This window comes from Parus major, chromosome 14 (genome assembly GCF_001522545.3).
Source record: "Parus major isolate Abel chromosome 14, Parus_major1.1, whole genome shotgun sequence".
In the NCBI taxonomy this organism is placed as follows: Eukaryota; Metazoa; Chordata; class Aves; order Passeriformes; family Paridae; genus Parus; species Parus major.
Genome location: NC_031783.1, coordinates 2,916,984 through 2,944,889, shown reverse-complemented (window position 1 = coordinate 2,944,889; position 27,906 = coordinate 2,916,984). Strand labels below are relative to the sequence as shown.

General features: G+C 51.3%; 1 protein-coding gene across 6 annotated transcripts in view; it reads right to left on the bottom strand.

Moving 5' to 3' along the window:
- The window catches only part of RHBDF1 (rhomboid 5 homolog 1), a 34,238-nt gene extending 6,740 nt beyond the window's left edge, over positions 1-27,498 (bottom strand). Inside the window, exons 1-9 of one of the 6 annotated variants that reach the window (XM_015642677.3) lie at positions 27,244-27,498; positions 13,041-13,185; positions 11,020-11,153; positions 8,866-8,970; positions 5,819-6,032; positions 3,947-4,153; positions 3,162-3,284; positions 2,843-3,003; positions 379-630 (exon numbers count right to left, since the gene is read on the bottom strand). In XM_015642677.3, coding sequence (XP_015498163.1) covers positions 379-630; positions 2,843-3,003; positions 3,162-3,284; positions 3,947-4,153; positions 5,819-6,032; positions 8,866-8,970; positions 11,020-11,153; positions 13,041-13,163 — 1,319 coding nt within the window. In that variant the 5' untranslated portion in view covers positions 13,164-13,185; positions 27,244-27,498. Of the gene's footprint in view, positions 1-378; positions 631-2,842; positions 3,004-3,161; positions 3,285-3,946; positions 4,154-5,818; positions 6,033-8,865; positions 8,971-11,019; positions 11,154-13,040; positions 13,186-18,094; positions 18,300-24,457; positions 24,560-26,869; positions 26,892-27,243 lie in introns of those variants that run through there. The other 5 variants (XM_015642671.2, XM_015642675.3, XM_015642673.3 and 2 more) reach the window with 5 other exon arrangements.
- Between the last annotated feature and the right edge of the window lie 408 nt (positions 27,499-27,906).

Sequence of the window (27,906 nt, the reverse complement as noted above, 5' to 3'; positions counted from 1 at the left end):
AAAACAGAACCTGTTTACTCTGGTTCCCCCATTACCCTGGACAACCACCCTTTCCCACGAAAACATCCATGACAGCACCAAAGCCTGATGTTGAACTGCGCTGTGTGTCTGAAATAATGGCTCTAGGGGGATGATCAGGGATAGCTGAGCCCCGCTGTTCACCACAGGACAGTGGTGGTGGCACAGAGACCTGCAGTTCCCCCAGGCAGCAGAGACACAGACACACCACAAGGAGCTGGGTGAGGTCCCAGTGCACGGTGGCACAGACACACTGCTGGCTCCAAGGGACAGAGATGGGGAGGCTCAGCAGCACACAGTGACCCAAATCCCCCAGGGCCAGCAGCTGTGCTGGGAACATCCCGAGAGCGCAGCTCTCACCTGTGGTCATCCATGTCCTCGATCTGCCGCTTGACGTAGCTGTCGATGCGCTTGCGGTAGGTCCTGTTGGTCAGCTTGCCCACCATGCCCAGCCCATAGGGCCTCTTCTCCTTGGCAAAGAGCTTCCTCACAGGGACAGCGATGCGCTGGCCTCGCTTCTGGGGGCTCACGCTCACCACCTCCTGCCGCAAGCGCACCTTGGGCTGCGCCAGGCCCCCGTCCTTCTGCTTCCTCCAGCCTCGCTCCAGGGGGCTGAAATCAAAAGCAGGACAGCAGTAGGGACCAGCCTTCCCGTGGTCTTTGGTGGCAGCACAGCCTCTGTCTGTCCCACCCCCTCTGGGCAGCAGCTGAGGGCAGACAAGGTGCCCTGAAGTGGGAGCTGTATTTCAGCTGTATTACACAGAGCTGGTAAATGAAAGCACAGAAGTGGCAGAAAGCAGAGCACACACACAGAAAGTGGCACGAGGCAGCTGTGCCAAACAAAGCTCCACCACTGAGGAGCTCTTGAGGCTTTCCAGTGTTTCAGGCTGAAACAGGGAGGCTGTAACAGGCACCTCTGCAGCCTCAGGCACATCTATTTCCTCCCCTATTTCAATCCTCTTACTGTGCCCTCTGCTATGAAATGGAAGTGGAGTTTAGCCCAGCAGTGGAAACACCCACCTTTAAGTGAAAATATCCACCTTTAAATGTCATTTCAATGTCTCATTTCAATGACATTGGCAAACTGACAAAATGACAGTGGCAAATTGGACAAATCCAAGCAGCTTCCCAGACCAAGAAAGCAGTGCTGTCACATGCCGTACCAACTACCTCTCCCAATCTCTCTTCCATTCCTCCCTTATTTGTACCAATGTGTGCATTTTTCAGATTAAAATAAAAAAGCAGGCTTCAATGACACAAAAAAAATCCCAAGCATCCTGAGCTGAAAGAAGGCTCTTTTGTCAAAATAGATCTGATGAACATTGCACAGGTTACTGGTAAATAATACCTACTTTTTATGTCTCCATCACATCCAGATAGTTTTGTATTTCCTTGCTGTTAGACAGCAGGGTGCAGATCACATCTGCAGCACTCAGACCTGACCAAACAAACCCAACTATCTCCCACTTCACCATCCTCATTGCCTGGAACAGCAGCAGGCATGCTCTGGACATGTGCTCTGCTCCAGTGTACCTCCTCTGGCTTCCTAAACATCCCACTCTGCACAAAGACATTGTTTGTCAGAAGTGCTGAGAGGAAACAGCCAACAATCTTTCTTCTGAAAGGTGACCAGAGTATCTGGAGAGATCATGACAGCTCTGAACTACGGGCAAGCAACAGGATAAGGGAGAATCTGAACCTCTGTAGCCAAAACACTGCTGGAAGCTTCAGCTCTTTTCACATTACACCTTGCAGGAGATGCATTTGAATATCCAAACTTCCCCTTGGGTAGTCCTTCTCCAGTAGAAGGTGCATATTTCCACTGCAGCCTGCCCTTGCCCAAGAGGTCAAGGGGTTTCTTTGTGGTGGATGCACTGCTTCCTGGTATTTCCAGTGCTGGAAATCTCCCCATGCCCAAACAAACATCTCACCACGTGAAAGGACACCCAGCTGCGACTGATAACAGCTCTCTGAAGTGTGAAAAAAAATCTTTTCCTCAATAAATAAAACTATTTAAGGAGATTCAAAGGGAGCCAAGAAGACTGAAACCATCTCAGAGGAGTGACAACAAACTCCCACCATTTGTGCTTCCCCTTATGTTAAACTGAGTCAAGTTCTTGGAAACACTTGAAGGGAAAGTGCCAGCACAGCAAGACGGGCTGAGAGCAGCAGAACCACAACAAGGACCTCCCTGTCTGCTCCATGTTCACACCCAGCAGAGCTCTCTGCCGGGGTGAGCTGACTCGGAAGCAACACAGAGCAATTACTCAGTACCAGTTACTCAGGTGGAAAAAATCCAGGCATACAGTACAGCACCACCCACATATTTGTAGGTCTCTCAGCATCAGTGCCACACCTTTCTCTCATTTCAAGAGAGGAATGCAGCCCAGCTTGACACTCTGCAATGCTTCACCGCTCCTTGGAGCATGACAACATTTACTGGTGACTGTGGCAATGGCAACAAAGCTTTCTCACTTTGCCATGCTCTCCATAGCCAAAGGCCGGGCCCTCAGCATCCTCACAGCTGATCTGAAGTGTCTTTTGCTTCCTCAAGGCATGATACAATCTCTGAAACACGTTAGTATGAGGCTGTAAGCTGCTGGAGTGACTGCAGAAGTGGCCTCAGAGTCACCTTTCACACACATGGGTAGCTGTGACAGGAGGTTTCAGCTGGATTTAAAGAAAACCCATCATTGCACTGCTCTGAGCTCTGCACCAAGCACCCTCAGCACTCAGATCTTGGCTTCCTCCATGCAGGAGGCCCCACTCCAAATGGGTTGGCTACCCCATGTTAGGCTTTGACAGCTACCATGAAGATACTCACAGTAGTAAGTGGCTTCTTTCAAGCTCATTTTTGTCCAAGGCACCTCCTGTGAGATCTGTCTGATCTGGAGGTTTCACCTCAGCATCTTTGATTGCAGCTTCCGATGGTGACTCAAACACTTCATCCGGGTAAGTGGAGAGCTCCTCGTGAAGGACTCCTTCCTGGGCAGAGAGACAGCAGTCCCATCAGAAGAAGCCAACATCCCATTTGAGACAGCAGCCCTGGCAGAAAGCAGTGCTGCTCTTACAACACACAGTCCTGCCAGAAGCAGAGTCCTGCTCTGCCTCTGGGCCAGCCCCATGCCAGACCTGCCCCTCACCCGAGCGAAGAAGGAAGTGTCGAGCTCATCTGGGAAATCCACCGTGTCCTCCTCCAGGAAGCTGGCAGGGGTGAAGCTGCGCCGCTGGGCCCTCCTCAGGGTGCTGTCCTTCACAGAGCGGCCCTGCAGCCAGGGACAGGGGCATGGAGAACCCAGAAACCTGAGCCCCCAGCTCACAAACCCACCCCAGCCAGTGCACATGAGCCCAAGAGCTGAGCTTGGCTCATGCTTGTGGATGGAGCACAGCAGACGTGACGTGTGACGCCTTTCAGGTGAGGCTCACAGCTGTCACCCTTCTCAACCCACACACCCACCTCCAGGCTTGCCATGTGCTCCTCTACCACTTACTGTACAATGTGTCTGACCAAACCACAGTGATGGCTGCTGCTGGACACAGCAAAAACACCTCTGAGCCCAGGCACAAGGCAGGATGAAGAGACTTGTATAGCAAGAGCCTCAGGTATTTCTGCTCTTCCATGGCTGCTTACCAGGTGCAGATGGACCACCCAAAGCTCCAGACAGGCTGAACTGGGCCTGCTAGAAGGCTCTGAGGCTGCTGGCTGTGGGAATCAAAGTCCCCAGGCCAATAAAGAAAAAGCAACACCCGTACCTAACCTGAACCACCCTCCCTGCTTTCTTGCCTCCTGTACACATGGCTGAAACACAAGAGGAGGTGACTTCATTTCCTGCCCTCCACCACAGCTATCCCCATCCTCTCTGCTGAGCAGCTCCTTCCCCTGCACCCATCTCCCAGGGCAGGGAGCACTGCTCTCTGCAGGCGGTACCTTCACCAGCGCGGCGGCCGCTCGGAAGCTCATTTTGGCCACGGACTCGCGCTTGCGGCGCCGCGGGAGCCGGTTGAAGCCCGAGCGGGAGCTGGTGAAGGAGCAGAGGGACGTGGCCCCCGGTGTGATGGGTGTGTGGGGCATGCTGCAGCCGTCCGTGTCCTCCGCCATCCGGAACGCCCGCCCCCGGGCCAGGGGGTCGATGATCTGCCAAGAGGAGCAGCCTGTCAGTCCATACCCCCAAACCCTTCCCAAAACCTCCCCTCTCTTCCAGGGCCTGGCTCCCGGGATTGACCAAGAAGCAGGCTGGAGGGACCGACGAGCAATTCTACAATAGGGAGATAAGGAAGAGCCTATTGGGTTTTTTTCTCCTTTGTTAGGATTGACTATTGTCAACCAGTCTGTTCCAGTATCTCACATAAGACTCCAAACCTCCTCCAGCCCTTCCTAAGTTCTTGGTTTCATTGTCTGCCATGCCAATGAGCTCAACAGTCAGAGTATGTGCTGTCTAAATAGGAGTCTGAGAAATCCCTGAAAACAGAAATGTTCTTTCTTCAGCTAGTTTCCTTCCTGATACTGGACAGCCCAGGACTTAAGCAGTTTCCTGTTATCCTGTTGAAACTTTACTGTATATTTACATCTGTTTCCATTAATTAAGTTTAACAGCTGGATAAAGCAGGCAAGCTTCCAGGAGCTGCAAGCCCTTCCTTGGGACTCCTCAGGCCAGCGCTCTCACTTACTCCAAACATACAAATCAACGTAATGAAAATATTGCCTTCAGCTACAAACCTTGCCTCTGTCCTTACATCATCACAGCTGTGGTTTCCATAAGACCTCTGTGCTTTATCCCAAGGTTTTACGAGTTTTTTAATCCACAGTTGCACACTCAACACAAAGCTTAATGAGCTCACACCTACTGACACCATGTTCTGATTTAATGTAGCCCACATAGAGCTCAGGAATATTTCTAAGTCTCCTGTCACCAAAGATTAGGTGTAAGACATTCAACAGAAAAGAGGACAACAAGGTGAAATGTGATTGAAAAATGCACTACATTCTCCTGTGCTTTAGTGATGCCACAAGGCTGCTGGTAACAGACTGACCTGCTTTGGAAGGAATTGTTTTCACTCACCCAGTGGTGCTCACCAAAGCACAGTCATCAACCACACCAATTACTGTTGCTGAGTGGAGCAGTGGGAAGGGCTGGATATTGTGGTTAGTTCTGGCCCCTGGATGTGCTCATCTGGGCCCTGCCCCCTTGGGTCACACTTAAAGGAAACGAGCAGAAGGTAGCACCAAACCCAGGTGCCTTTTGCAGGCACTCAAAACCACTTCTGAGGACCCATGAGCAGAGCTGTAGCACCACTGATGCAAGAGACACTTCTCCAAGTCCTAAAACATAACCAGGTTTCTCTGGGGACAGCAGCTGTGCCACAAGCCTGCATTCTGCTTGGGGCAGGACAAATGTCCCCAGTGATTCCAGCCCTGCTATTGTACATTTGGGCCCAACATAGGGGCTACTCAGGCTACAACACAATTCTGTCCTTGCAAAATGGCAGCAGAAAGGCTGAGCTGAGAGCTCCTGGACACCTGCACAGCCCTGATCACCACAGTCACAGCATGACAAGCAGGGCTTCAGGCCACCGGCACAGCTGAGGGATCTCAGCCAACGAGACCTGAGAGAGGCTGCTGGGGAGAGAGAGAGAGAGAGAGAGCTGCCAAACCATACCTGGGACGTGAGAAGTGTCTGAGCACACAGCCCAGACGTGTGGAGGCAGAGCTCAGCCCGCAGACAGGTCACAGCTGCCAGTGTGCTGAACACACCGAGCAGGGAACCCAGCGATGGCCTTGCCTCTGTCCCAGCTTACCCACCTTCTGCATGCCCAGCTGGCAGGGTCCCACGTAGAGGGGAGGAGGGGTCTCTGTGCTTGTCAGAGAAATATTGTCCTGACTGGGCAAGTCCATCTCCCGGATGACCTGAGGCTTGAGCTTCCCGTAGCGCAGGCTGCAGTGGCGGAGGCTCTTCCTCTGCCATTTCTGAGTGGCATCGCTGTCTTTGCTCACCCCAAACCAGTCTGCCGTGCCTCTGAAAGATGCCAGCAGACAAGTGCTAAGAAGAAGGATGTTTGCTTGGATTGTGCACGTGAAAAGACAAAGCCTTGGTGGTCACTTCCAGCCCGCCCCAATTCAAAGATAGAACGCTTTCCCAGGAGCATCTTGCAGCTTGTGCTCAGCTGGTTTTAGCAACCTGACAGATGCTGGCCAGAAATGTTTGACTATCAACAGCATTGTCTCTCTTAAGACAGAAGAAAAATGACAGGAGATGTTCACTGTGGGTAAAGGACAGTTTGTTCTGAGTTTTTCTAAAAATAAAGGAAAATAAATGGTACAGAAATTCAGAAAATAACTTTCTGAAAGATGTTTTTTTTTACTTTAGAAACCATCTATTGCAAACACTTACCATCTTCAGGCCAGCTCTAGGTCCCCATTGTGAGACTGTACTGTTTCACAGCTCTGTAACTTCTCCCAAAAGCCACCAGAAATCACTCTTCTCTCCCAGACTCCCCTCCACACTCCCAGAACACACTCCCAGAATCTCCCTAACTTCTCCATCTCACGCTGCAGGATTTTTAACCTCCTCAAGGGTAGCATTAACAGCAAAGCTTGCTGCAGTTCTGGTCTCTGCAAAGGCAGACACACACAGTTCTAAGCTGCTGGCTGCAGAAGCAGGAGCACAAGGCTGGAGCCACAAGGCAGGTTTGCTGCCAAGTGGCTGCTGCCACAGAAGAGCAGTGGATCAGAAGCAAAATCCCAAGGAAGGCAGGGAGGGATCAGGATAAGCCAGACTAAAAGCCTATTTCAAATCCTGCAGGACAGCTGGTACCCTAAACTTACAGGGGTCATGGCAGCCCTGCCAAGCATTTCCCACCATGGCAAATCCATCCTCAGGAGATGACAATCTGTCTCAGCCTACAGCTGACTGATCCAGGTGTTGAAACCTGAAAGTCTTTCCAAGCCAAACCCAAACCCCTGGCCTCAGCCCCCCTGCTCAGGGGCAGGATCTCCAGCTGCTGAGAAGCAAGATCTCACAGATCACAAGGGGAGCATTAAAATACACACTGGAGTAAAGGCTGGGATAAATCTAGAATTAGGTCACACAGGGGAACCGAGACAGTCTGCTGGAGACAGGAAACTAGCCCTGTGGTTTTGCACCATTTCAAGCAAAAACCCCATCAACCAACAGGTGAAGGTGCTCTGCCACCATGTCAAAAGGTGGCAAATCCATGTTTGAAATCCATGGCCTTGCTGCCTAAAACCTTCCATATGCAACCACCGTGCATTTCCCTCAGCCCTCCCAGTTCTGCCAGCGATACAGGACAGACCCTTCAGAGGTCATGTGGGCCATTGCTGGAATTCACCTGACCTCACTGACCCAAATGCCACCAGCAAGTCAACGTGCCAGCCTTTGGAGATGGGCTCTGTGAAAACCTTGGGGCACCTCTCTGCTCCCACAGACCCACATCTCCTTGAAGCAATCTTCCTCTCCATCCAGAGGAAAGGCCCAGGGCCAGCCCCTGCCCTGACAGACTCACCAAGCCCATAGCACAGAGGTCAAGTTGCCATCTGCTCTGGCACAACACACACCACAGAACAGCCTGCCAGCTCAGAGGGCTCCCCACACAGCACTGTAACCAGCACTTCAATGGCAAGGTGACCTTGGGTGACAAGCCCATACACAGGGCCTCAAAGGGAGAGGGGCTGAGGGTCATTTGGGCCCCTATGAGCCTGCTGAGGAATGGCAACACCAGCAGCCTCAGAGCTCTCCAAAACTGTGCTGCCACCAGTCTGGAAGGACAAGCACCACCACAGCTGTTGGCACAGTGAGGAACACTCCGGAACTGCCAGAGACCACTGCTGGGCCAGGGCTGGGGTGAAGAGCTGTCCCACTCCCTGACCACAGCCAAAATAGTCCACTAAAGACTTTAGGGCATCTGGAGCACCCTGGGAAGATGCTGAATGTCTCTGCTCAGCTGGGAAACTCCATCACATCCTACAGAGTCCCCAGGGCACTGTAACAACCAACATCAGAGCCTGCTGTCACTCTTCTGTCACAAAGAGCGGCCAAGCAGCCCCGAAAGCCCAAGGCCAAACACAAACAGCCCCAAAGGCAGTCACAGTGCCAGAGTGGCAGCTGGCCAAGGGCAGTGAGGATGGTAGGACAGGAGTACAGGGCACTAGGTCCAGTCAAGGCATGTCACAAAGTCACACTGTCTGCCTGGTTTAAGAGTTTCCTGCGCTCCAGATTTGGGGTGATTGGCCATTGTGCCCTGGAATCCTGGAGTGGCTCATCTCCTTGGTGCTAAGTAAACAAAGACCTCCACCTCAAAAAGAAGACATTCACATTTGCATTAGAAAAAGCCATGATGTCAACAGGGAAAGAGTGGATGCTGTATTCCATTCAGCAGCTCTGAGCCCCTCTGGACCAACACAACAGTGTCTGTTTGCTGCTGCTTCCTCTCCTTCCCCTCCTGCCCCAAGAAGGCTTTGGGGCCAACATATGCTGCACTGCTGCCAGCAAAGGCAGGCTGGGCTAAAGCTGCCCTGGGGAGATATTATTCCAGCCATGGTGAACACCAGGAGGTTGACAGCTTGTTAGGAAAGGCAGGAGGGAGTGAGGCTGGCGGGTGGACAGCTTGTTAGTCCATGCTACTTATTGACAGCTGCCTACACATTTAGTAGGAGTGACAATTGTTTTTTGTTAGAGGCACACATGAACTTTCTCACTCTGCCTGTCTGTAGGCCTCTTGGACAGTCCTGGGAAGGCAATGTGATCTCAGCAACAGCCAGACTCTGTGCAGTTCACAACAGCCCTGGCACACACATGCAGGGGTGGGTTTCACACTCGGTGCTACCAGTACCTGAAAAACGATCGGGGCAGGGACTGCCGCTTTCTCAGGGAGCTCCTGCCCCCCCGGTGCCCACGAGCGGGCAGGGTCTGACTCCTCTGAAACCGAACCTGCCTGCTGCAAAGAAAAGAGAGCTGAGGGGAAGGAACCTCCAGGGCCGTGGAGAGGAGCAGCCACTGCACCTCCTTCCATAGCCCCACGGGCAGCAGGTGTGCCTCACTGCATGTGACAGTGGCCTCCAGCTGAGAGCACGACCTAAGAGAAACAACCAAGCTCAAGCCACACAGCAGCATCTTTGAACCCAGGAGGCTGCTGAATCCTCTTGGTGCACCTGTGATGAGTGTCTCACATTGCTCTTGACGCGACCAGGAGTACTGGCATCCCCCTCAGCTCCCCCTCTAAGACCTGCCTTCTTCAGCCCAGACACTCAGCTACAGATTCCACAGCTTTGGACACCAATGTGAAACCACGGAGGTGTCAGCAGGCCGAGATATGATCTGCTTAGGGACAGGTGACTGGTGCCCTGACAGGATCTTGCCTAGTGCACAGGTCTATCTGTGCCACATCTGCTGCCTTGCATGGACATCTCAGACACCCTGGGAGACTGGAAATGGTGTCAGATGCTTTCATATGAATCACTCCCATATGCCTTGTTCTGGACTACACAGGCTTGACTTTATGTTCACACTTGATCTGTGTCCTCCAGGGAAGATGGTATGGAGTCCTGCGGCAGTTTCACATTCTGTGCATTCTGAGGGCTGTGCTAAGCAGAAAACTTGGCAGTCAGCCTTCCTGGAATCACAGAACAAATCCCAAGACACAATTTAGGGATGTATGGTCTGCATTCTCTACTGCATCCCTAACTCTGCTAAATGGAAAACAGGGGTGTAGGCCTTGGTACTCTCCAGTTCCCTGGCCTTGTTTCTGATCCACTCATTTCATGCTTTTATTGCTAGTGTTGTGTAATGCATCTCCTGCACTTCTGCTCCTTGTAAAGTCCTTCCCAAAGTAAATTTGTCACACCAGCACCAAAGTAGTTCACAGTTCCTCACTCCCTGACATACAAACTGCATGTTATGAGGACTGGCCTTTCTACCTCATGCTTCTTGTCAGGGCTTCCATAGCACCCTCCCAGGATATCCCCTCATCCTTGACATGCTCTTGCCTAATTGTTCTGGCAAGGAACACGACAAGGGGAAGGAGGCAAGTGAAGAGACAGTGTAGGTGTACAAGGACAGCCTCAGCAGGCCCAGAGGCTGCCCAATGCCCTGAAAAGAGCAGACGCTGCTTCACAGGCTCAGCCCTCCCAACCTCACAAGAAGCAGGATCAGAGTGGGCTGATGCAGGAGAGCTTCACCACCAAGGCAGCTGAGGAACATCTGAGGCAAAGGAAAACAGTGTGTGGGAGATCTCCCAGAGCTGGAAAGCTGCTCCTTTTTGAGGGGGCGAAGCCTGGCTGGCTGAAAGTGCCCCTGACCCATGGAGCTCCAGGGATGCTCCTGGGATCCAGGCAGGCCTGACACGCTGCCAGAGATGGAATTGAGTCATCTCAGGAGAGAAGCTGGGAGAGCCACTCCCTCCAGGCAAACTGGGATAAGCCTTTGCCATGGTGAGGGATGAGCATCCAGCTCTGTGTGGCCGTGTCTCAAGAGAGTCGAGTGGGACACAGCACCAGAGCAGCCTCTCCCTGCTCTCCACCACCCCTTGGAGCCATCTCAAGGACCTGCCAATGAGCCTGTGCTAGGAGCCAAGCTGCTGAGAGCCCTGCACTGCTCCAGTGGCAGCCATCAGCTCCCAGACACTGCACCAAGCACACCCAGCACACCCCATCTAAGACACAGCTAAACATCAGGGCCTGACACATCCTGCTACAGCCCCCCCATGGGGCGTGGGGGCAGCCAAAATTTGTCTGTAAGCAGCAAACACCATTCAGTGTCCTGGTCACCAGCATCCTCCTCCCAGGACTTTATTCTCACATACTACAGACAGACTACACCACTGGGCTTCTGTATCGGGGCCAACCTGCAGCCACCCTTCCACAGCCTCACGAGGTAATGAGGGAGTCAACCCAACCCTGCTGCCAAGGGATGAGCAGAGAAATCACAGATCCACAGCTCCAGGACGGCAGAATGCACCACAGCAGGCTCCAGGAGCTCCGTGCCTCACCTCTTGATGGTCTGTGTGATTGAGGTCTGTCGCTGTAGCACCGGTCTCCTGGCGGGGTCGTGGGGCAGTGACGGCACGCGGCTGTTGTCGGCCGGCATGCTCACGCTCCGCAGGAACGCCTGGCGCCGCGTCGGCTGCCGAGGGAAGCAGGAGGGAGTCAGAGTTCTGGGAGTGAGGATGACAGCGATTCCACGTGTACTGCATGAGCTCCTGCAACACATCCTCCTGGCTGCTGTCTACCCAGATCACACTCTCCTAGACCACTCCACAAGGTCAAGAGAAGCACAGTCAGTGGGATTTGCTTCTTAAGTGGCTCTGGACCTGCACTAAAAGCCTGTGAGCGCTGTGGGTGGGTCTGTAGTTGATGCCTGCTGCAGCCTAAGCAGGTTGGGAAAGGCTTTGTTCGTAACCTGATTGCCTGGGCACACTGGTATGTCTTGGATAAATGTCACCTACCAAATGTGACACAAGGTGAAAGGTCACCAGGCTGTTCTCAGCTCATACAACCAGCTCCCCAGGGCTGCTCTGGATTACATCTCTATCAGCTCAGCAGAGACACCATCTCCCACTTGTACAGGCCAGGCTGAGCAGACTGCCCCTCTGGCAAGTGAAGCTCTGATCGATCCTCTGGTCAGGCACCATCTCTGCCTCAAGACTACTTCAGCCTCTCTAGCCCAGAAAGCTAATGATTTCCACTTACATTAACAGTTTTGGTACATTTTATGTAAAAGCAGTGCACAGATTCTCAGGCTGTAAGTCAGAGGAGCACACAATGCACTTATTCTGACAGCCTGGGCTGAGCACCTGAGATCCCAGAGAATATCAACTCCAGCAGCTTCCATCAGGCAGAGAGTGTCTCCCCAGGTGCCCAGCTGGATCTAGAGATTCCAGATAAGGGAAGATCCATCAAAGCCTTAAATAATTGATTCAGAAGGTTTCAACCTGCACTGGTAAAATCCTGAACTCCACTTCTAATCCCTACAGACTGACCCCCAAACTCTTTCCTTCCAAAGGAAGGCCAGAACCAAGATTTATCTGCCAGGAGCTGTCACGTAAGTGAAGTGCATTTGACTCCCTGGATCACAGAATGCTGAAGAGGACAGTTCTTGCGGTTCCAAGTCCATTAGAAGTTCCCTCTTAAGACAAGCTTGTCCTCAGCCCACTCCAGGGAAGCTGGATAACCCTCCATTTCTCTAATGACTAAACTTTTTTTCACATAAGTGACTGAGCCCAGGCCCTGTACACGCCCATGGAGCTGGGCAGCAGCTCTGGCTCTGCCTTTAGTGCACAAAGTGTCTGTCCCTGCAGCAAGGCCACACAAGCAGCCAGCATTCATACGCAGGTCTCACCCCTACAGCAGTTTTGAATACCCTGTAGCAGGTATTCCTGATACTCTTCCTATTCCCAGCACCAATAAGGATGTTTTACTCTCACGCTTTGCACAGCTCCTATTAACCTATCACCTCATCTCTACTTCAGCACTCCTCAATGTTATGTATTTCTCATCCCACATGGTCCTCTTATGTTCTTCATGCTGCTAACAGCTCTGTGTTGCCAGTAACTGCTTTGCTGTTACTGATGAAAGTCTGTCATTATCTTGGCTATTCATAAGTCAAATTCATACCCTGCTCATTTCAGCACAAGCTCCAGCACTTCCAGGCCCTCATACTTGTCTGGGAGACCTTCAGCCCTCTAATCCCCTTAAGAAATGCTTGTTTGAATACCTCACTCTCATATCCCAGCCAAGACACTTTTCACAATGCCCACGTCCAAACAGTCACGTCCACTGATGTGAGCACATCAGCCACCCACCCTCATCCCTCCCACATCCCCTTCAAGGGGAGTTAATTACTGCTCATAAATTTACTCAAAGGCTCTGCCCCTTCTTATGTGGCCTCATGACCCGCCACCACACACTGCCTTTCCCTCAGCCAGGACTGATGGGAACCCCAGGCACAGGGATGCTGCCAGCTCATCCCTCCCCAGCTCCTCAGACCCTCCCTCCTCGCCAGCCCCTGTACCTGCACAGGCTGGATGGGCTCTTCTGGCACGGGCACGGGCGCCGGCACCGGGATGTCCAGTTTTAACCATGGTGGCTTCTTCCGCTGTAAACTGCTGGTGCTGTCGTGTCGCACCTCCGACATCGTCCCACGCTGCTCCTCAGGCCTAGGACAGGGAGACACCAGAGTCAGGAGGGAGCCTGGCTCATCCCTCACAGCCCATGCTGGCAGGGTGAGCAGAGTTCTCCTCCCAGCTGGGGCTGATGGGCCCCAAAGCCCAGGTGGGAAGAATTCCCAAAGTGCCCCATGAGGGCTCAGGGTCACAGCTTGTGCCCACACTGGTCCTTCAGCACCTGGCACTCCGAGGACACAGAACCTCCAGCCAGATACAGAGACTGCAGTCACAAGCTTGAGTTGGCCCCTACTAAGATTTTTGCTGAGACTACTGTGAGATCCAGATTCCTTAAGAACAAGCCATGAATTAAATCTTAATGAGATCTGGATCCAGACCAACCAGCTAAGTAACTGCAGTATCAAAAGCCACTGACCTCCCTCTGAAACCAGCTTGTGACTCACAGACACCCTTTTTTGCCCACCCAAAGCCAAACACCACACTTTCCAACCCACCTACCACTTAGCAATTAAGAAGTGGCCACTTCTCATCACTGTTCCTAATCTCTTTTAAATGTAGTGACTTTCTAAAAACACAACACAGTGCACAGAGCAATACCAGTATAGCATGAGCATTAGAGAACTGGCACTAATCCTGAACTAAGAGTGGTTTTCATACATAAATAATAATGACATGGTATTTAAATAAAAACCACTGTGTAATCAAAACACCGCAGTGAGCGGAGTGACTCGCTGTCATCCTGCCCACCCTTGCTGCAGTTTTGCCGTCCTGTTTGGGACCACAGGAGCCTTTCAGGCTGGCAGAGCACCCACTTCATTGTGCATGCTCAGAGAAACAATTCAGAAAACAGATTTTACTGGAGGCAGATCAGCTCAGATACCTCCACAGATACTTTCCAACCTAAATTACACTACAAGTTTGTATTTCTTCCTCTCCTATCACACACACGACTTCAAGTGAACAGTGGGAAGCCATGTGTGCAGAATGGGACAACAAATTCCATTCCCTCCCAGCTCTCTCCTTGCATGGCCCTAGCCTGGCCTACGGCCCTTAGCCATAGGGGACAAAAATAATCAAGTGCCTCAGCCTCTTCACCACAGTGAACAGATGGAATAAGCAACCAGTTAAATCAGCAGGCACTCATGCTTTGACAGGGAGTAGGAGAAAAACTCTGTTGGAATTAAAACTTAGTGCTCTTACAGTGTTAACACAGCCCATTTATTTTAAATGCAGAGCGAGTTTAACACAAGGATTCCTCCTTGAGAGAGGCCGAGTCCTAGGCCAGGACCAGAGGCAGAGGGATCTCCACCCTCAGAGACACTTGGCACACAACTGAACAAGGCCCTGAGCTGCCTGAATTATCCCAGCCTCGCAGTGGCTGAGCCAGTCAACCTGCACAGGTACCTCCCAACCTAAATTAGGCACTGGTTCTCCGAAACGTGCGCTGCCTCACAGGGCATTCCCACCGCATTCCCACAGCTGCTCTGGAAAGGGAACCGCACACACCACTGCAAAAGATACACGGCAGGGGGGCAGGTGGGTGGGAAATAGGTCAACAAATGGGAGTGGGGGATGATCTGGATTGGGTTAGAAGAGAATCTCATCTAAAAGGAGCTGAAGGCCAGCTGCTGGTTCAGTCGCGCGAGCTGGGCCGGCTGCCAGGAGCGCTGTGCTGAGCTGAGCCAGAACGACAGAAAGGGAGGACTCGGCTGTAGGTGGATGAAGGTTGGGTTTCAGCAAATACCACAGGCCCCCAAAAGTCTGGGAATTCATGATCTAGCCTGTACAGACATGCCCTCCATACATGCAGCACAGTCCTGTTGCACAGATGTAGCGCTCTGCATGAGAGGGACACAAACCCTTCCTTCCCTCCCCGCCGAGCTGCAGGGGTGGTAAATACAACTGTTCTGACTTCCTATAAGATAAGAACAGTGAGAGTATTAGGGAAACTCCTGCCTGTGCTTGGTATGAGTAAACTTGCTGTGAGACATGATTTACTGGAAAAGGTCTTGCAAATTTGTCTTCATGGTGAGGTCAGAAAGCAAAGCAGATTTCTCATACCTGAAATACTCCAGCTTCAGCATTTACCCCCGAGGATCACAAACATCTCCAAGAGGTGCCCTAATCAGAGATCAGCCAAGAGAGACAGAGCCATCACTCTGGCACGACCAAACGCAATCTATTTCACACTACTCAAGAGCCTCCTTCCTGTGCCTTCAAGGGCAAATTCAGAGCCTCTGAAGTAGCAACTCTGGTTTTTTCAGCATCTCACCACTGAGCCAACATCTCTCAACATCCTTCCTGTCTACCTACAGAGCTGCCTTTGTGAGCAGGAGCTGTGGTGTAAAGAATACAAACATGTAAGATTTGCAGCTTTATCAATCAGTGAGGCCAAGCCAGGAAGGCAGAGGATGAATCACGCCTGTATTGCCCGAAAGTTGCTGCAACAATGTGAAACCCTGTGAAAGACTTCCGATTAAATCTGGTTTGAGTTTCCCCTCCTAAATTGCCACAGACAGTGATGTCCATGTATCTTGACTTGCTTCCTTGCCACCCTTGCAGACTGCACATGAGATCTGCAGGGTGTACACACCTGCCAAAGAGGACAGGGCACACACAGAGGTCAAGCCTGTGGCCTTACAATTACACCCAAAGTTGACTCAACTTTGTACATTATGTAAGGTGAAGATCTCAAGATCAAATTCACATTCTGACAGAGCAATGGACTGCTCTGCTTTCTCTCCACTTCAGCAGTTAAAGAGTTCTTTAAGTAGCAAAGCATTAAAATGCATATATAATAATTGTCTAAATGCATTCAGTATTTAATCCCCAGGTGAGGAGTTTCCAGGGTGGCTGTAAACAGAGGACATAGGAGCAAATCCCTCTACCAATTCAACCTTCTTAACTCACTAACAGGTTCACTTCCCAATAAAAGAGTGCAGTGAAGGCAGAGTTGTTCAGCATTCCCAACTCCCTGTGTGCATTTGGAGTGGCCAAAAATAAACCCTGAAAACACCTAAGACTGGATCAGGCTCTGCCAGGGCAAGCACTGTGAATTCTGTATGAATCATCAGCCACAGCACAGGTCAGGCACAAAAAGGCCTGGGGTATTGTCATGAGAGACAGGTCTCCACGGGGTTAACAGGGAGCCTGAATGTGGATCCAGCTGAATATATGGATATATAGACCAGATGAGCATCAGTGCACAGCTGTGTGCACAGCTGTACAGCAACACGCTCCAACAGCCTCTGCACAGCAGGTAGCACCCCATATTACACCTGGCCCTCACTCCAAGTGCTGCTAATTTCTGTCTCAACACTGCAGTGAAAGCATTTGCTGAGTTTCACACTGACCCCTTGGTTACTTTTAGGGGTCAATGTTTCAGGGTCCAGTGTTTATGTATTTCATCAGACCAGTGGGCTTTGTTTCAAAGTTGACTGCATTGATACATATTTTACTTGAATGGTCCCAAACCATCAATTCCAACTTCTCAGTACTGTCAAGAGGCCACCAACAGCAGCAGGATGGGAACACACACAGCACAGCCACGCAAGGTCAGGCTCAGGGTCCCTCTAAAGCCACTATCTCATTTCCAGCTGAGGATGCCTGGCACGGGGCAGGAGCACAGGATCACTCCCAGTCCCATCTCCCAGGACAGAGCCATGGCACATGCTATGAGTAACTCACAGGCTTCTTGTGCCAGAAATGTCTTTGCATGTAACAGTTCTGTATACATCTCTATATCCATCCAATGGTTATTATTCCAGAATTTATCCAGATCATTTTTTAATCCAAGCAAACTTCTAATATTCCTAACTGCACGTGACAAAGCTCCAGAGCTGAAGCACGTGCTGTGTGACAAGCCTGCTCCAGCTCGCCTGCAAACCTGCTGGGTTCACTTTGTAGTTCTTGGACTAGAAGAGTGATCAGCTTTTCCCTATCCTCCTTCTCCATGCAAGTCCTGACTCTACAGATCTCTTCCATGCTCTTCCTACCACCCCCTCTTCCCACACCCACATCCAGAAGCTCAGCCCGTGTTCAGGGGCTGTTTCAGACCTCTTGCCTGTACTCGCTGAGTTTGGACTCTGTTCCACCAGCACCACAAAGCTCAGGAATATGCAAACACAAGGCTAAATGAGGGGTATTTGCAAATCCAGCTTCTTCTAACTGATCAGCGGGTAGCAGCATAAAAGTTATTTTAAAAGTCCATTTCAATTAAAATAAACAAACGAAAGAAAAAATATATCAATACCAGATAGTCTGGGAAACTCATCTTCAAAAGGTCTGTGCCAGAGCAAGGTCACAGAACCAGAACGAAAGGCAAATCCACTGTGCTGTGGGTCAGGCTAAGGAAGGGAGAGAGCACATTAAATACCAAAGTTGGCACATGATCAAGCAAAGCTGCTTAGTGAAATCTACTGACCCAAAGAGCAAAGGAAAAGCTTTGTCCAGAAGCCTGAGCATGTTCCTAAAACTGACAGGCATCCTAAATACATTTAGAAGCTCACACTGTCATTTCAAAGAAAGGCCATCTTTCCATTTAAACAGACAACTGAAGCTATTCCCATATTAATTTCTTTTCTTCCAAAATCTCCACTTTACCAGCATTCCCACTTAAAATAAAGCTGGCTTTTTCCCCCCGCAAGAAACATTCCAAACAAAAACCAAACCAAACCAAACCAAAACCCCAGCTTAATTCAACACTACCACACAAACAAACAGCATCTGCTTTTTCCAACACCACTGCTCCTCTCCAGTGGTGTGTGCATGTTCCTACAGACACCCTCAGGAGGTAACAGACACCAGGGTTATTCCACTGCAATCCGATCACCACGTTCTGTGCTCAGCCTCCAGCTGTTTTCCTCCACTTTTCAAACCCCATCACTGCAACAATTGTATTCACAGTGCCTGCAACACAAAGTCCCAGGCAAGCCCCATGTACCTGGAGGGGTCTGTGCACGCAGCTATTCTGGCTGAGGCACAGGAACCCAGGTGGACACAGCAAAGGAACCGAGGTCCTCAAAGTGTTCTCCAGACAGGACGAGCCAGAGCAGACAGCTCCTGGCTGTGCCTCCCTCTCCAGGAGGATCGCTGCTGGCACAGCAGGGAAAAGGCAGGAAGTCCAAGGAGAAGAGGAGCACTTGGGTTTCAGTCTCGTGGCTGCCAATAAAACCATCCAGCATGGATCAGACCCAGCGAGTTACAAACAATATCCCAAACACCAGGCGTGAGCCAGCCCTTTGAAACAGGCCAGATGGAGGAGCTGGGGGCAGGCAGGGACGGGGAAGGTGGGACAGGCCTGTGGCCCTGCACTCTTGGGAAAGCTGCTCAGGGCACAGCAACACCCAAGCTTTGGCCGAGACCACCACCACTGCACACCCTAAGAAAATACCTGAGAAACCAAACAAGGCCATCAGCACCGCCCAGGGTCCTCTCCTGCTTTCCCAACACCAGCAGCTGAGCTGGGAAATGCTGCAAGGCTTTGCAGACAGCAGAAGCTGTGCCTGAGCAGTCCAGGCAGCTCTGAGCACAAGGCTGGCAGAGATCTGTGCAGACACACTGCCCTTTGAGCCCTGCCCCGCAGGGAGCTGGCAGCACTGCTGTTCCCACACACACCCCACGGTCCCTCTCGCTGCTCTCTGCCTGAGTGCTGGTACAGGCTGATGCTGCAGCACCAAATCACACAGCAACAGCTCCTCAGGGCTCAGGCTTCTGCTTGCAAGCAAACCCATCTGCCAGCTATGCTGCTGCCCAGGGAGCAGCTTGCCTTACTCCACTGAGCCACTACAAGGTGTTTTACCAGCACAAAGTAACCCAATAAATTATTTCCTATTGATCTGGCATCCTGAAGAGGTTCAGACAATCTCAGATAAGCCCTGCTCAAGCCAGAGAGGGTAGGACCAGCCTATTCAGTGATGGCTCAGCATGATGGACAAGTGAGACATCAGATACAGGCCACAGGTGTTGTCCCCTGCCTGGGTGAAATTGTCCTACTCCATCCCCACTGGGGATCTCACCATCAACCACTTAATTGAATTAGCTGAGAAACACCAATCAAAACTGGTTTGAAAGAGGCCAGGCAGACCCCTGGACAGGAAATGGGAAGCTACATCGGGTTGGTATTTCATACAAAGCCTTGTAGAGGCTCAGCAGGAGGGCAAAGCTTCAGCTGGGACCCACTGAACTTGGAAAAGGTTCAGCTGCATACAGAAACAGAGGGTTTTAAGTACAGGTAATGGAAACATCTGCCAATGAAGTCTGGATGTACATGAGCCAATTCCATGATCAAGAAAGGAGACCTGATATCCCTTTGAGCAACTGATTTTCTTGATTTTCAGAAAAACATGAAGGTCATGATGGAAATAATAAAAAAATTACTTCCTATTTGAACACCAGCATTAAAAGCTTTCAAAGCAGCTTCACCTGGGACCTGAAGGTGTGATGCCCTCATATACAAGACAGAAGAAAAACAGGAAGCTTCAAAACCTCTTCTGGTTTCTGTTAGTCCCCAGATCTGTAGCTGAACTTCAAATACAGGTTAAAAGGTGACCCCCAACTGCAACATGCAAACACTCACAAACAACAGGCTGATCTTCAAGGTCCTTTTGTTGCAGCAGACAAAGGGCAAAATAGTAGCAAGAACGCAGAAACCAATGCTCAAAATTTGAGCTAAAAAGATGTCTCAGACACTTGAAAGAGATGCAAGCCAAGAGAAAAAGCAGTGACCCAGCCCTGTGTGCTGCCCTCCTCCTCCTGCTGGCACCAGCATCCCCACAGCTGTTGGGTGATCCACACTGGGAATCAACCCACATGAGCTCAGCAGAGAAAATGGCTCATTCCAGCCCCAGCTCCTTCCCACATGGCTCCACAAACACTTGTGCCAGCAAAAGGAAAGGGGAAGAAGCAGGAACAAACAGAGCAGCTGGAGCCAGATGACTGGACTGCTTCTCAAAGCAGTATAGTTTGATGTGATTGTTGAAAACATGGCCAAAAACTCTGATTTGTAGCACTGTGGGAAGTCAACAATTATCCCAGGGAGGTGGTGGGTTCAGCATCTCTAAATAATCTTCTGAGAAGCACCCTCAGTGCAGGTGTTGAGTGCAACAGGAATAAAACACTACTGTATCACCAGAGGCAGAGTGAATTTTTTGGTGGGGTCATTAGATGGGAAAACATCCAAACCATCCACAGATTTCTCCAGAGCTGACAGCCAAGCCTCACAGAGGGGCTCCCAAGGGAGGAGCTTCCCCTGCTCACCCATGGCCTGGAGCACCCACAAGGAATAGGTGGAAGGCAGCCAAGCAGAGCAGGCTGGGCAGAGGAGCCTTTCCCATCTCCTCGGCACATGAGGCCCAGATGAGACTGGTGGGTCTGCAGCACCACCCAACACACACAGGGCCCGGCAATGAGTGATCTCCAACTCCACCTTCCAGAGCAAATCCAGCCCAGAGCCTTCTACAACCTCCTGAGATACCAGCAAGGGCATCAGCCTGCACATAAACCATCCAACAACGAGGAGGGGCAGTGGAAACCTTCTGGAGCACTTTGGCACCTTCATCCTGTTTATGTTTCTCTGTGAACACACCCTGCGGCTTTGCCACCACATCCAACAGCCACATTTCCAGCAGCCACATCCTAAAAGCCTGGTCACAGCCTGTCACAAGCTGCATCAGGGCACAGCACGATGAGATACCTGCCAACAGCTCCAGTGATGGCACACCAAGCTCTTCTGTGGCAGCACTGCCATTCCTTGGGAAGCCAGCAGAGTCAGCACTGCCTGGTCCTCCAAAGGAGCTGTTTCCACCAAGAGATCCATTGCCAGCCACCAGAGGAAGGATCATCTGTGCAAGCCTTGTTCCTGCACCCTGGTTGAAGGTAACCACAGCTGCCTGCTGGCTCAGTGGTGCCTGGGCTGAGCCAGCAGAGCCCTTCGCTCAGGGTCCCCAGCAGACACAAAGCACAGTTGTCTCAGTGCTCTGCATGGGTCTGCACCTTCTCCAGAAAAGAGTGACCAGACCCTGCTTCAGTGCACATTTAACTCACTTAAACAATTCAACAGGACTTCAGAGGACCCTGTTCCAGATTTATTTCCATCACTAGTAAAACAGATGCTCGGTTAAGTTCTGGCTGACCCCCAAGTACCATGGGCACAGTCACTGCCTCAATTAGAGAACAAGGTGAGAGTCACAAAAATACTTTTGCCAGTGCAGCCATGACCCCATATTAGGAAGCAATAAACAAACCCAGAAAAGGTATTATCTTCATTGAAATTCTGCATTTTGGAGTTTTTTCTACCAGCTCTCACATTCATCACAAGTACTGTAAGGGTTCAGGACACAAGGCAAGCTGGGAGCAGAGCACTGGGATGACACTCAGGACAGAAGTAAACAGTGGCTCTGGTTGATTTTGGAACAGCTGCTGCCCCTGCACCCAGCTCAAGAGCAATTTTCTTCATAAAGTAATGTGTCTTAGTGATTACAACATTGTTCATTTAGAAATACAATATCAATGAACAACTGATGGAAAAGCAACCTCGCCTAAAAAGATCACGATAGGCCAAACCAAAAATTATGTTAGTCCAAAAGCTACTCATCCTCTACAGCAAAGACTCTGGGTACTGAAAGCAGCTAAGAATCACTGTTTGTTGTGCTAAATAAAAACGTTTCAATGGCAAAAGAGATCAAAACTGCCACAAATGACAACATTTCCTATGGAAAGTTACATAAAACCACACTGAATAGCAACCTAAAAAAATCTTAGAGGAAATAACAATAACAAACACTGGAGCCACCAGAAGACAGACTTTATATTCAGGAAGGATGGAAGCCACAGAGCCATTCAGAACAGCTTTCTTGGTGTGTTCCTTTGAAACTCAGAGCATCCTCACTCCCCATCACACACCTGCTTTCTCCAGCACCACCACAGTTCTGCTCACCTGGGTACAAGTGAGAGAATAAAAAATGCCCACAGCAGCCAAGGCCCAGGGGAGATCCTTCAAAGGACCAGTTAAAGAGCCAAGAATTCAGAGCAGAGCTGGTTTGGCTGGAGCTGCTGTTCCTCACTATTAGCTGATGTAGCCAAGGACACAGGAGAGCCACTGGTGCTCTGATTTCTCCCCTGGCTCGTGCTTGATCGCCAGGCACACACCAACTCCTGCAGGGTCCAACTGGAAACAGCTGCAGGAAAAGCTTGCCTTGCTCTGCAGGTGTGTGCACACCTCTGCACATTCACTGCGTGCCCAGCGCAACAACTCATTCATAATGCAAACAGAAGTAATAATAATTATAGTTTGATTTAGCAAAAAATATATTAAAATTCTAAGTGAACCACACTTCTTCAGTCTGAGTGAACGGCATATTCTTGCTCACTGTTCTCCCTGAAATGATAGTCCCAAAACAGCCAGGGAAAAGGAAGGTACACTCACACTTTTTGGCAGAACAACTCAAGAGTTTTCTACAGTTCACTTTAAGGCTTTGAATTTAAGCAAAAGAGTAACAAACCTCCCATGTGGTGTTTGCTACAGGGCAGTGATTCCCAAAATACAGAAGCTGCATTTGTCAACCCAGCGGTCTGAGCCCCCCAGATTTTAAAATCAGTTCTAACTTTCACTGAGCCAAAGCCAAGTAAATGCCAGACCTGAAGGACTGTAAATGCAGCATCCTGTGCAGTTTCAGGATGATCTCATAGGGATTGTTCCTTTTTAAAGGAAAGAAAACCTTCAAAGCAGGGATTGCTGCTGACCAGCAGAGCAAGGGGCTGGCTCTGAGCAGAGTGGAAACAGGAAGGGGAGGAGGTGGCAAAGGTAAGCTTTCCAGAAAAGGCAAGATCAGGCATGGCTTGCTATCTCTGCTCCCTCTGGGAAGGCTCTACCGTGCCAGGGAAGTATTGTGCAATGATACCTCAGACTCCTCTGAGAAGAAATTACATTTCCTTTAATAAACATTGTACTTTAGAGATGCTCTGATTACTAAGGCAAGGTCTGTTTGTTGCTGAAGGCCCCAGAATTTAAGAACATATCCGCTGCTTGGGTCTGTATCATCACAGTTCCAACATTTCCTTAGTAGGCAAAAAGGAGCTGTAATTATATTTTAAATAAATTGTTTACCTAGATAGTTGAAGAGTGCATTCAAGGGAAATTACAGCAAAAACAAGCCCTATGTCAATCTGACATTTGCTGTCTGTGCAGCAATCAGAGCACACAAGCAACAAAACATGCACTCTTACAGCTTTAAGAGATTTGACAGCTAAGGTAAATGTGAAGAATAAGCTCTCTGTCTTCACCCAGTGGGAAACAGACACTGTTACTCAAAAGAATTTGACCACAGTTTGAATGATTTGGTCAAAAACTCAGTTGCTAATTTGCTCTTTGCGTCATCATCTCAAAACAAATTGAAAAAAAAAATAGAACCTCCTCATTTGTACAGCAGCATGGACTGAAACAAGAGTGAAAGGGGTGATTTGAAGCTGCTCCTGGGCAGCAGCAAGATGAGTAGGACCAAAAAAAGGAGCAAACAGTCAGAAATCCCTGAAGTTCAGCTAACAAGGATATGACAATAGGCAATCTCAGCACAGACACAATTTCCACTTCTCCCTGTGGAAACCTCACTTCTCAGAGGAAGAGACATTCTGTGAAAACAGAGAGGTTGGCAGGCAAGCCCTGCCCACCTCAGGGTGCACTGCAGGGAGGGTCTCCAGGACTCGCTGCAAGCAGGCCTGGATGGTCTGAGCACACAGCACACACCAAATTAGCTTGGGGTTCTTCGAGGACATGGAAACAGAGCTGCCAGCATGACCATGGGAAATGCTGCCAAACAGATCCATTTCCTTCCAAGGTTAAATCCTGCCTGTTGCCTGCCTAATCTCTTGGGACTAAGAGCTGCAGGGCTAAGACTGTCCCTTTTACATGTCATTCTCTCAGAGGGGCGTTCTTGAGCGCTACTAGAGTAAGCAACCCGATGCCCATTCAGGTCCACTAGTTCTGAACAAGGCAAAAAATAAACAAACAAAGAGAAAGCAAAACAAAACAATCAACCACAAAGCTAAAAAAAAGCCTTCCACCAGGGAGAGAACTACCTACACAACCCTGGACACCAGGGCTTCCCCTGCTCTGAAGAAAGAAACCATCTCCATCCTACCAGGATGTTTTACCCACAACCCAGACACAAATCCCAGGAAATTCAAGCTACAGCACCCACAGCACACACTGAGATATTGTCACACAGCAGAGAGGATGCAACACAGCTCCTTGAGCAGGCAGGCAGCACATGCATTCCGTGGGTTCCTTAAAACTCCAACATGTACATACCCAGCAGCTGGGAGGCAACCTCACAGCAACAGTGTGAGATCTACACAGTTCATGTCCCTTTCTTTCCAACTAGATGATGATAAATGTCAAACTTGAAGTCCAGCACCTCTTCAGCTGAAAAGAAAGGAAAACTAATCCACATCTGAGCTCAGGGAAAATGTTAAGGAAGGAATCCATCCTCAGTTTCAAGTATTTCTACTGAAATGGGTCATATAGAGGCAACAGGCTGGTGGCTGCAGGAACAGCAATTAACGGAAGTATCATGTCAGGTCACAATTAATGCTGGAACCTCTGAGAAAGGCACATGGTCTCCACAGGGTGCCAAAGCCTCCAGAGATAGCTATGGAAGAAAGGCAGCAACCACAAGGGAAGAATCTTATCAAAAGTCTGGTCTGCTGGATAAAAGCTGTAGAGTGACGGATAAAGAAATGTCAGAATCTTCAGCTCACAGCCAGTCCTGCCTGGCAGGCACATCCCCAGCACCACGGGGCTCACACAACACACGCTCTGCTCAACCTTTTGCTGGATACACGGAATGGAACAGGAAAACAAGCCGGTAATCCTGGTCATGCTGCCCATCTCAGGCCTTCAGCACTAACCAGGCTGTGTTTGCACTGCAGAGGGATGCAACACACTGAAGAGAATCAAACCTTTACTAATTATATCTGAGCATGAGGGCTCTGTGCCCAGAATAAACTGTCCTATCATGCCACACTCAGCAGACCCTGCCTCTTTCAAGGGAACATGTTGGGACTTGCTGGCTACTTTCCGGGGCTGGATTCCAGAGGAACAGGACTGATGACCCCAAAAGGAATTCCTATTCCTGCCTGGCGACCTCGCACAGCTGCAGCCTGGTTGCAGTCCCTGCCACGAAAGTGAAACGCGCTGTCTGCCAAGCCCAGTGACGAGGTGCTGGCTGTCTCTGAGGGACATAATTCCTGCCTGAGGTGACACATCAGGGCCACACAGTCTCAGTACCAGGACACAGAGAGGACAAGCTTGTTGGAAGAGGTGTCTGCTGTGCTCTGCAGGCCAGCAGCACTCTCCACATTCAAAGCTCATCCTGCTGGCTGAAGCCTACCCAGCACAGAGCAAGACATTCCCGAGACCAGGGCCAGCCCATGGCTTTCCCCAGAACCTGAAAAGCCAGTTTGTAGGCAGATCTCTTGCAAGTGGATTGCTTAAAAAAAAAAAAAAAAAAAGGCCTGTCATGGGAAGTCCCAGAGCAGAACTAGTTTTGTGGGAGTTGCTTTTACGCTGCACAGCATCAACCTCCTTTCATGGGAACGCACAGAAGCAGGAACAGCACGGACACACATCCACATGCCAGAGCTGCTGCCTTCCTTGGGACTCAGGAGCAATGAGCACAGAGACCAGGACAAAGCTGGGGACCTGTTCCAAATGCACAGCACCTCCTGGAAGCCTGGCATTATCCCAGCTCAGAAATGGCACAGGCTCCCCAAGAGCCTGCACACAGACAGGGGAGACCTGGGCTGAGCAGGGGCAGCCATGAGGATTTAAGGACATGAGGGATGCAGCAGGAGGGAGAGATGGTAGCTGTTATTAGAGCAACTGAGGGTTAAAAAGAAAGGCAGACAAGCCCTTTCATAAAGTCCAGTTAACAATCAAAGCTTAAAGGAAGTATCTAAAGTTCACCTCTTTCTTCCAACTATATCAACCACTCTAACACGAGTCATCACCTCCTCCGGCAAACCTGCACCACTGAGGTGGAAGAGCCGAGGAGCAACATCCTTCCATACACTGGAGTGGAAATGCAATTCTTCCAAGGGTCTGCTCCCCAGCTTGTCCCAAGTGGGCCGTTTTTATCCCCGTGGCCACAGCCCATAGGCAGCTATTTGTCCTTGCTGCGCGCTCCTTCCTTGTCCCATGCTTCATTCAGAAGCTTTGCTGCCTTGTCCCTTCCCGTTACGTGTGACTATTTTTTCCCTTTACTGCAGAATGCACTTTTCTTCCCAGAGGAAATTAGCAGGCATGGGGACAAAAACAGGAAGAAAGGAAACAACTTCCTGCTTGCTCCAAGAGCCGGCTTGGAGACATCCCTGACCAGCTCCGTGCACCCCGCCACGAAGCCAACCTGCAAGAGAAGCAGCAGCCACAGAACCGAGTCGTGCACAGGACAAAACTCATCTGTGCTGCCACCCACCTCTCCTGAGTTACACTGGAGAAAAACACAGCGCAAAATATCCACGTGGGGCACTTTGGCACTGCGGGGATGTGTGTGGCAGGATGGGGCTGCTCGCTGAGGAGCCCAAAAGGACTTGGCACTGCGGGTGCAATCCTGCAAAAGCTTTGGTTTTGCTCGCGTCAGGCTGCCGTGATCCCCTCGCTTCGTGCCAGCAGTGCACGGTGTGAGAACGCAGTTCAGGGACGCGATCCGGCAGGAAAACTAACCTTTACACGTAAAGAACCATATCTTTTCCACCAGATCATCTCCCAAAGTCGCTGCCAAAAGCGCGGGTGCCAGCATCAGGGGAGGGACGGGTGGGAAAGCGCGGGGATGGGCTGGACTCGGATGGGCTGAAACAAGCCGTGAACGCGCACCTCCACCTACAGCCCAAAGCCCTGAGCTCGCCAAGCTCCCAACATCCAAACACGGGGGTCGGGGGCGGCACCTGCCTCCGGCGACGCTCTTCCCCCGCGGGCGGCCGAGGCCGCTCCTGCCCGGCTGAGCGGCGCGGTCCCGGTACCTCAGCCGGGCAGGGAACGGCCCCGGCGGGATGCCCCTCCCGGCCAGCCCCCCCCGGTTCCCCCGGCCCCGCACTCACCGTGCAGGCGGGCGAAGCGCAGCGGCCGCTGGGCTCCAGCCGCCCCCCCAGTGCGGCTTAAGGGACCGGCGCCGCCGAGCTCGGCCCGCGGAGGGCGCGGAGACTCCTCCCCCGTGCCAGGGGCCGGCCGGGCGGGCACGCCATTCACAGCCTCGGCATGCAAATGGGAGCCGGGAGCCGAGCGGAGCTCGGCGCTGAGAGTCCCGGCGGGGAGCTGCCAGCGCCCGGGGCCGCGGGACGCCGCATCCCGCCGCGCCGCCCTGACTCACGGGGTAGGAATGCGCCGCGCCGGGCGGAAGCCACCGGCCCGCCCGCGGCCCCCGCAGCCCCCGCCTTCCCCGCTGCCTCGGCGGTGGGCAGCGCCCTTTAGCCCCGCCGGCTCCCGTTAGCATCGGCCCCGCGGCTGCTGGCAACGCTGCGGGAGCCGCCGCGATTCCCGTGCCGGGAGTGCCCTTGGCTGGGCACGGCTGAGCTGCCGAGCCCTGGCCCCGCTGCCCCCCACGGGAGCCTTCCCCACTAAAGCCTCCCGCACACTGGGGGTGACGGGGACCCCTATCCCCTCGCTCTTTCTCGCTGTTTCACTGTACTTTACTTTCTCCCCGCCGCATTCCCCTACACTTAAGGCTGTGTTTCCCATCAAGTTTTCACACCTCCTCTTCCAGC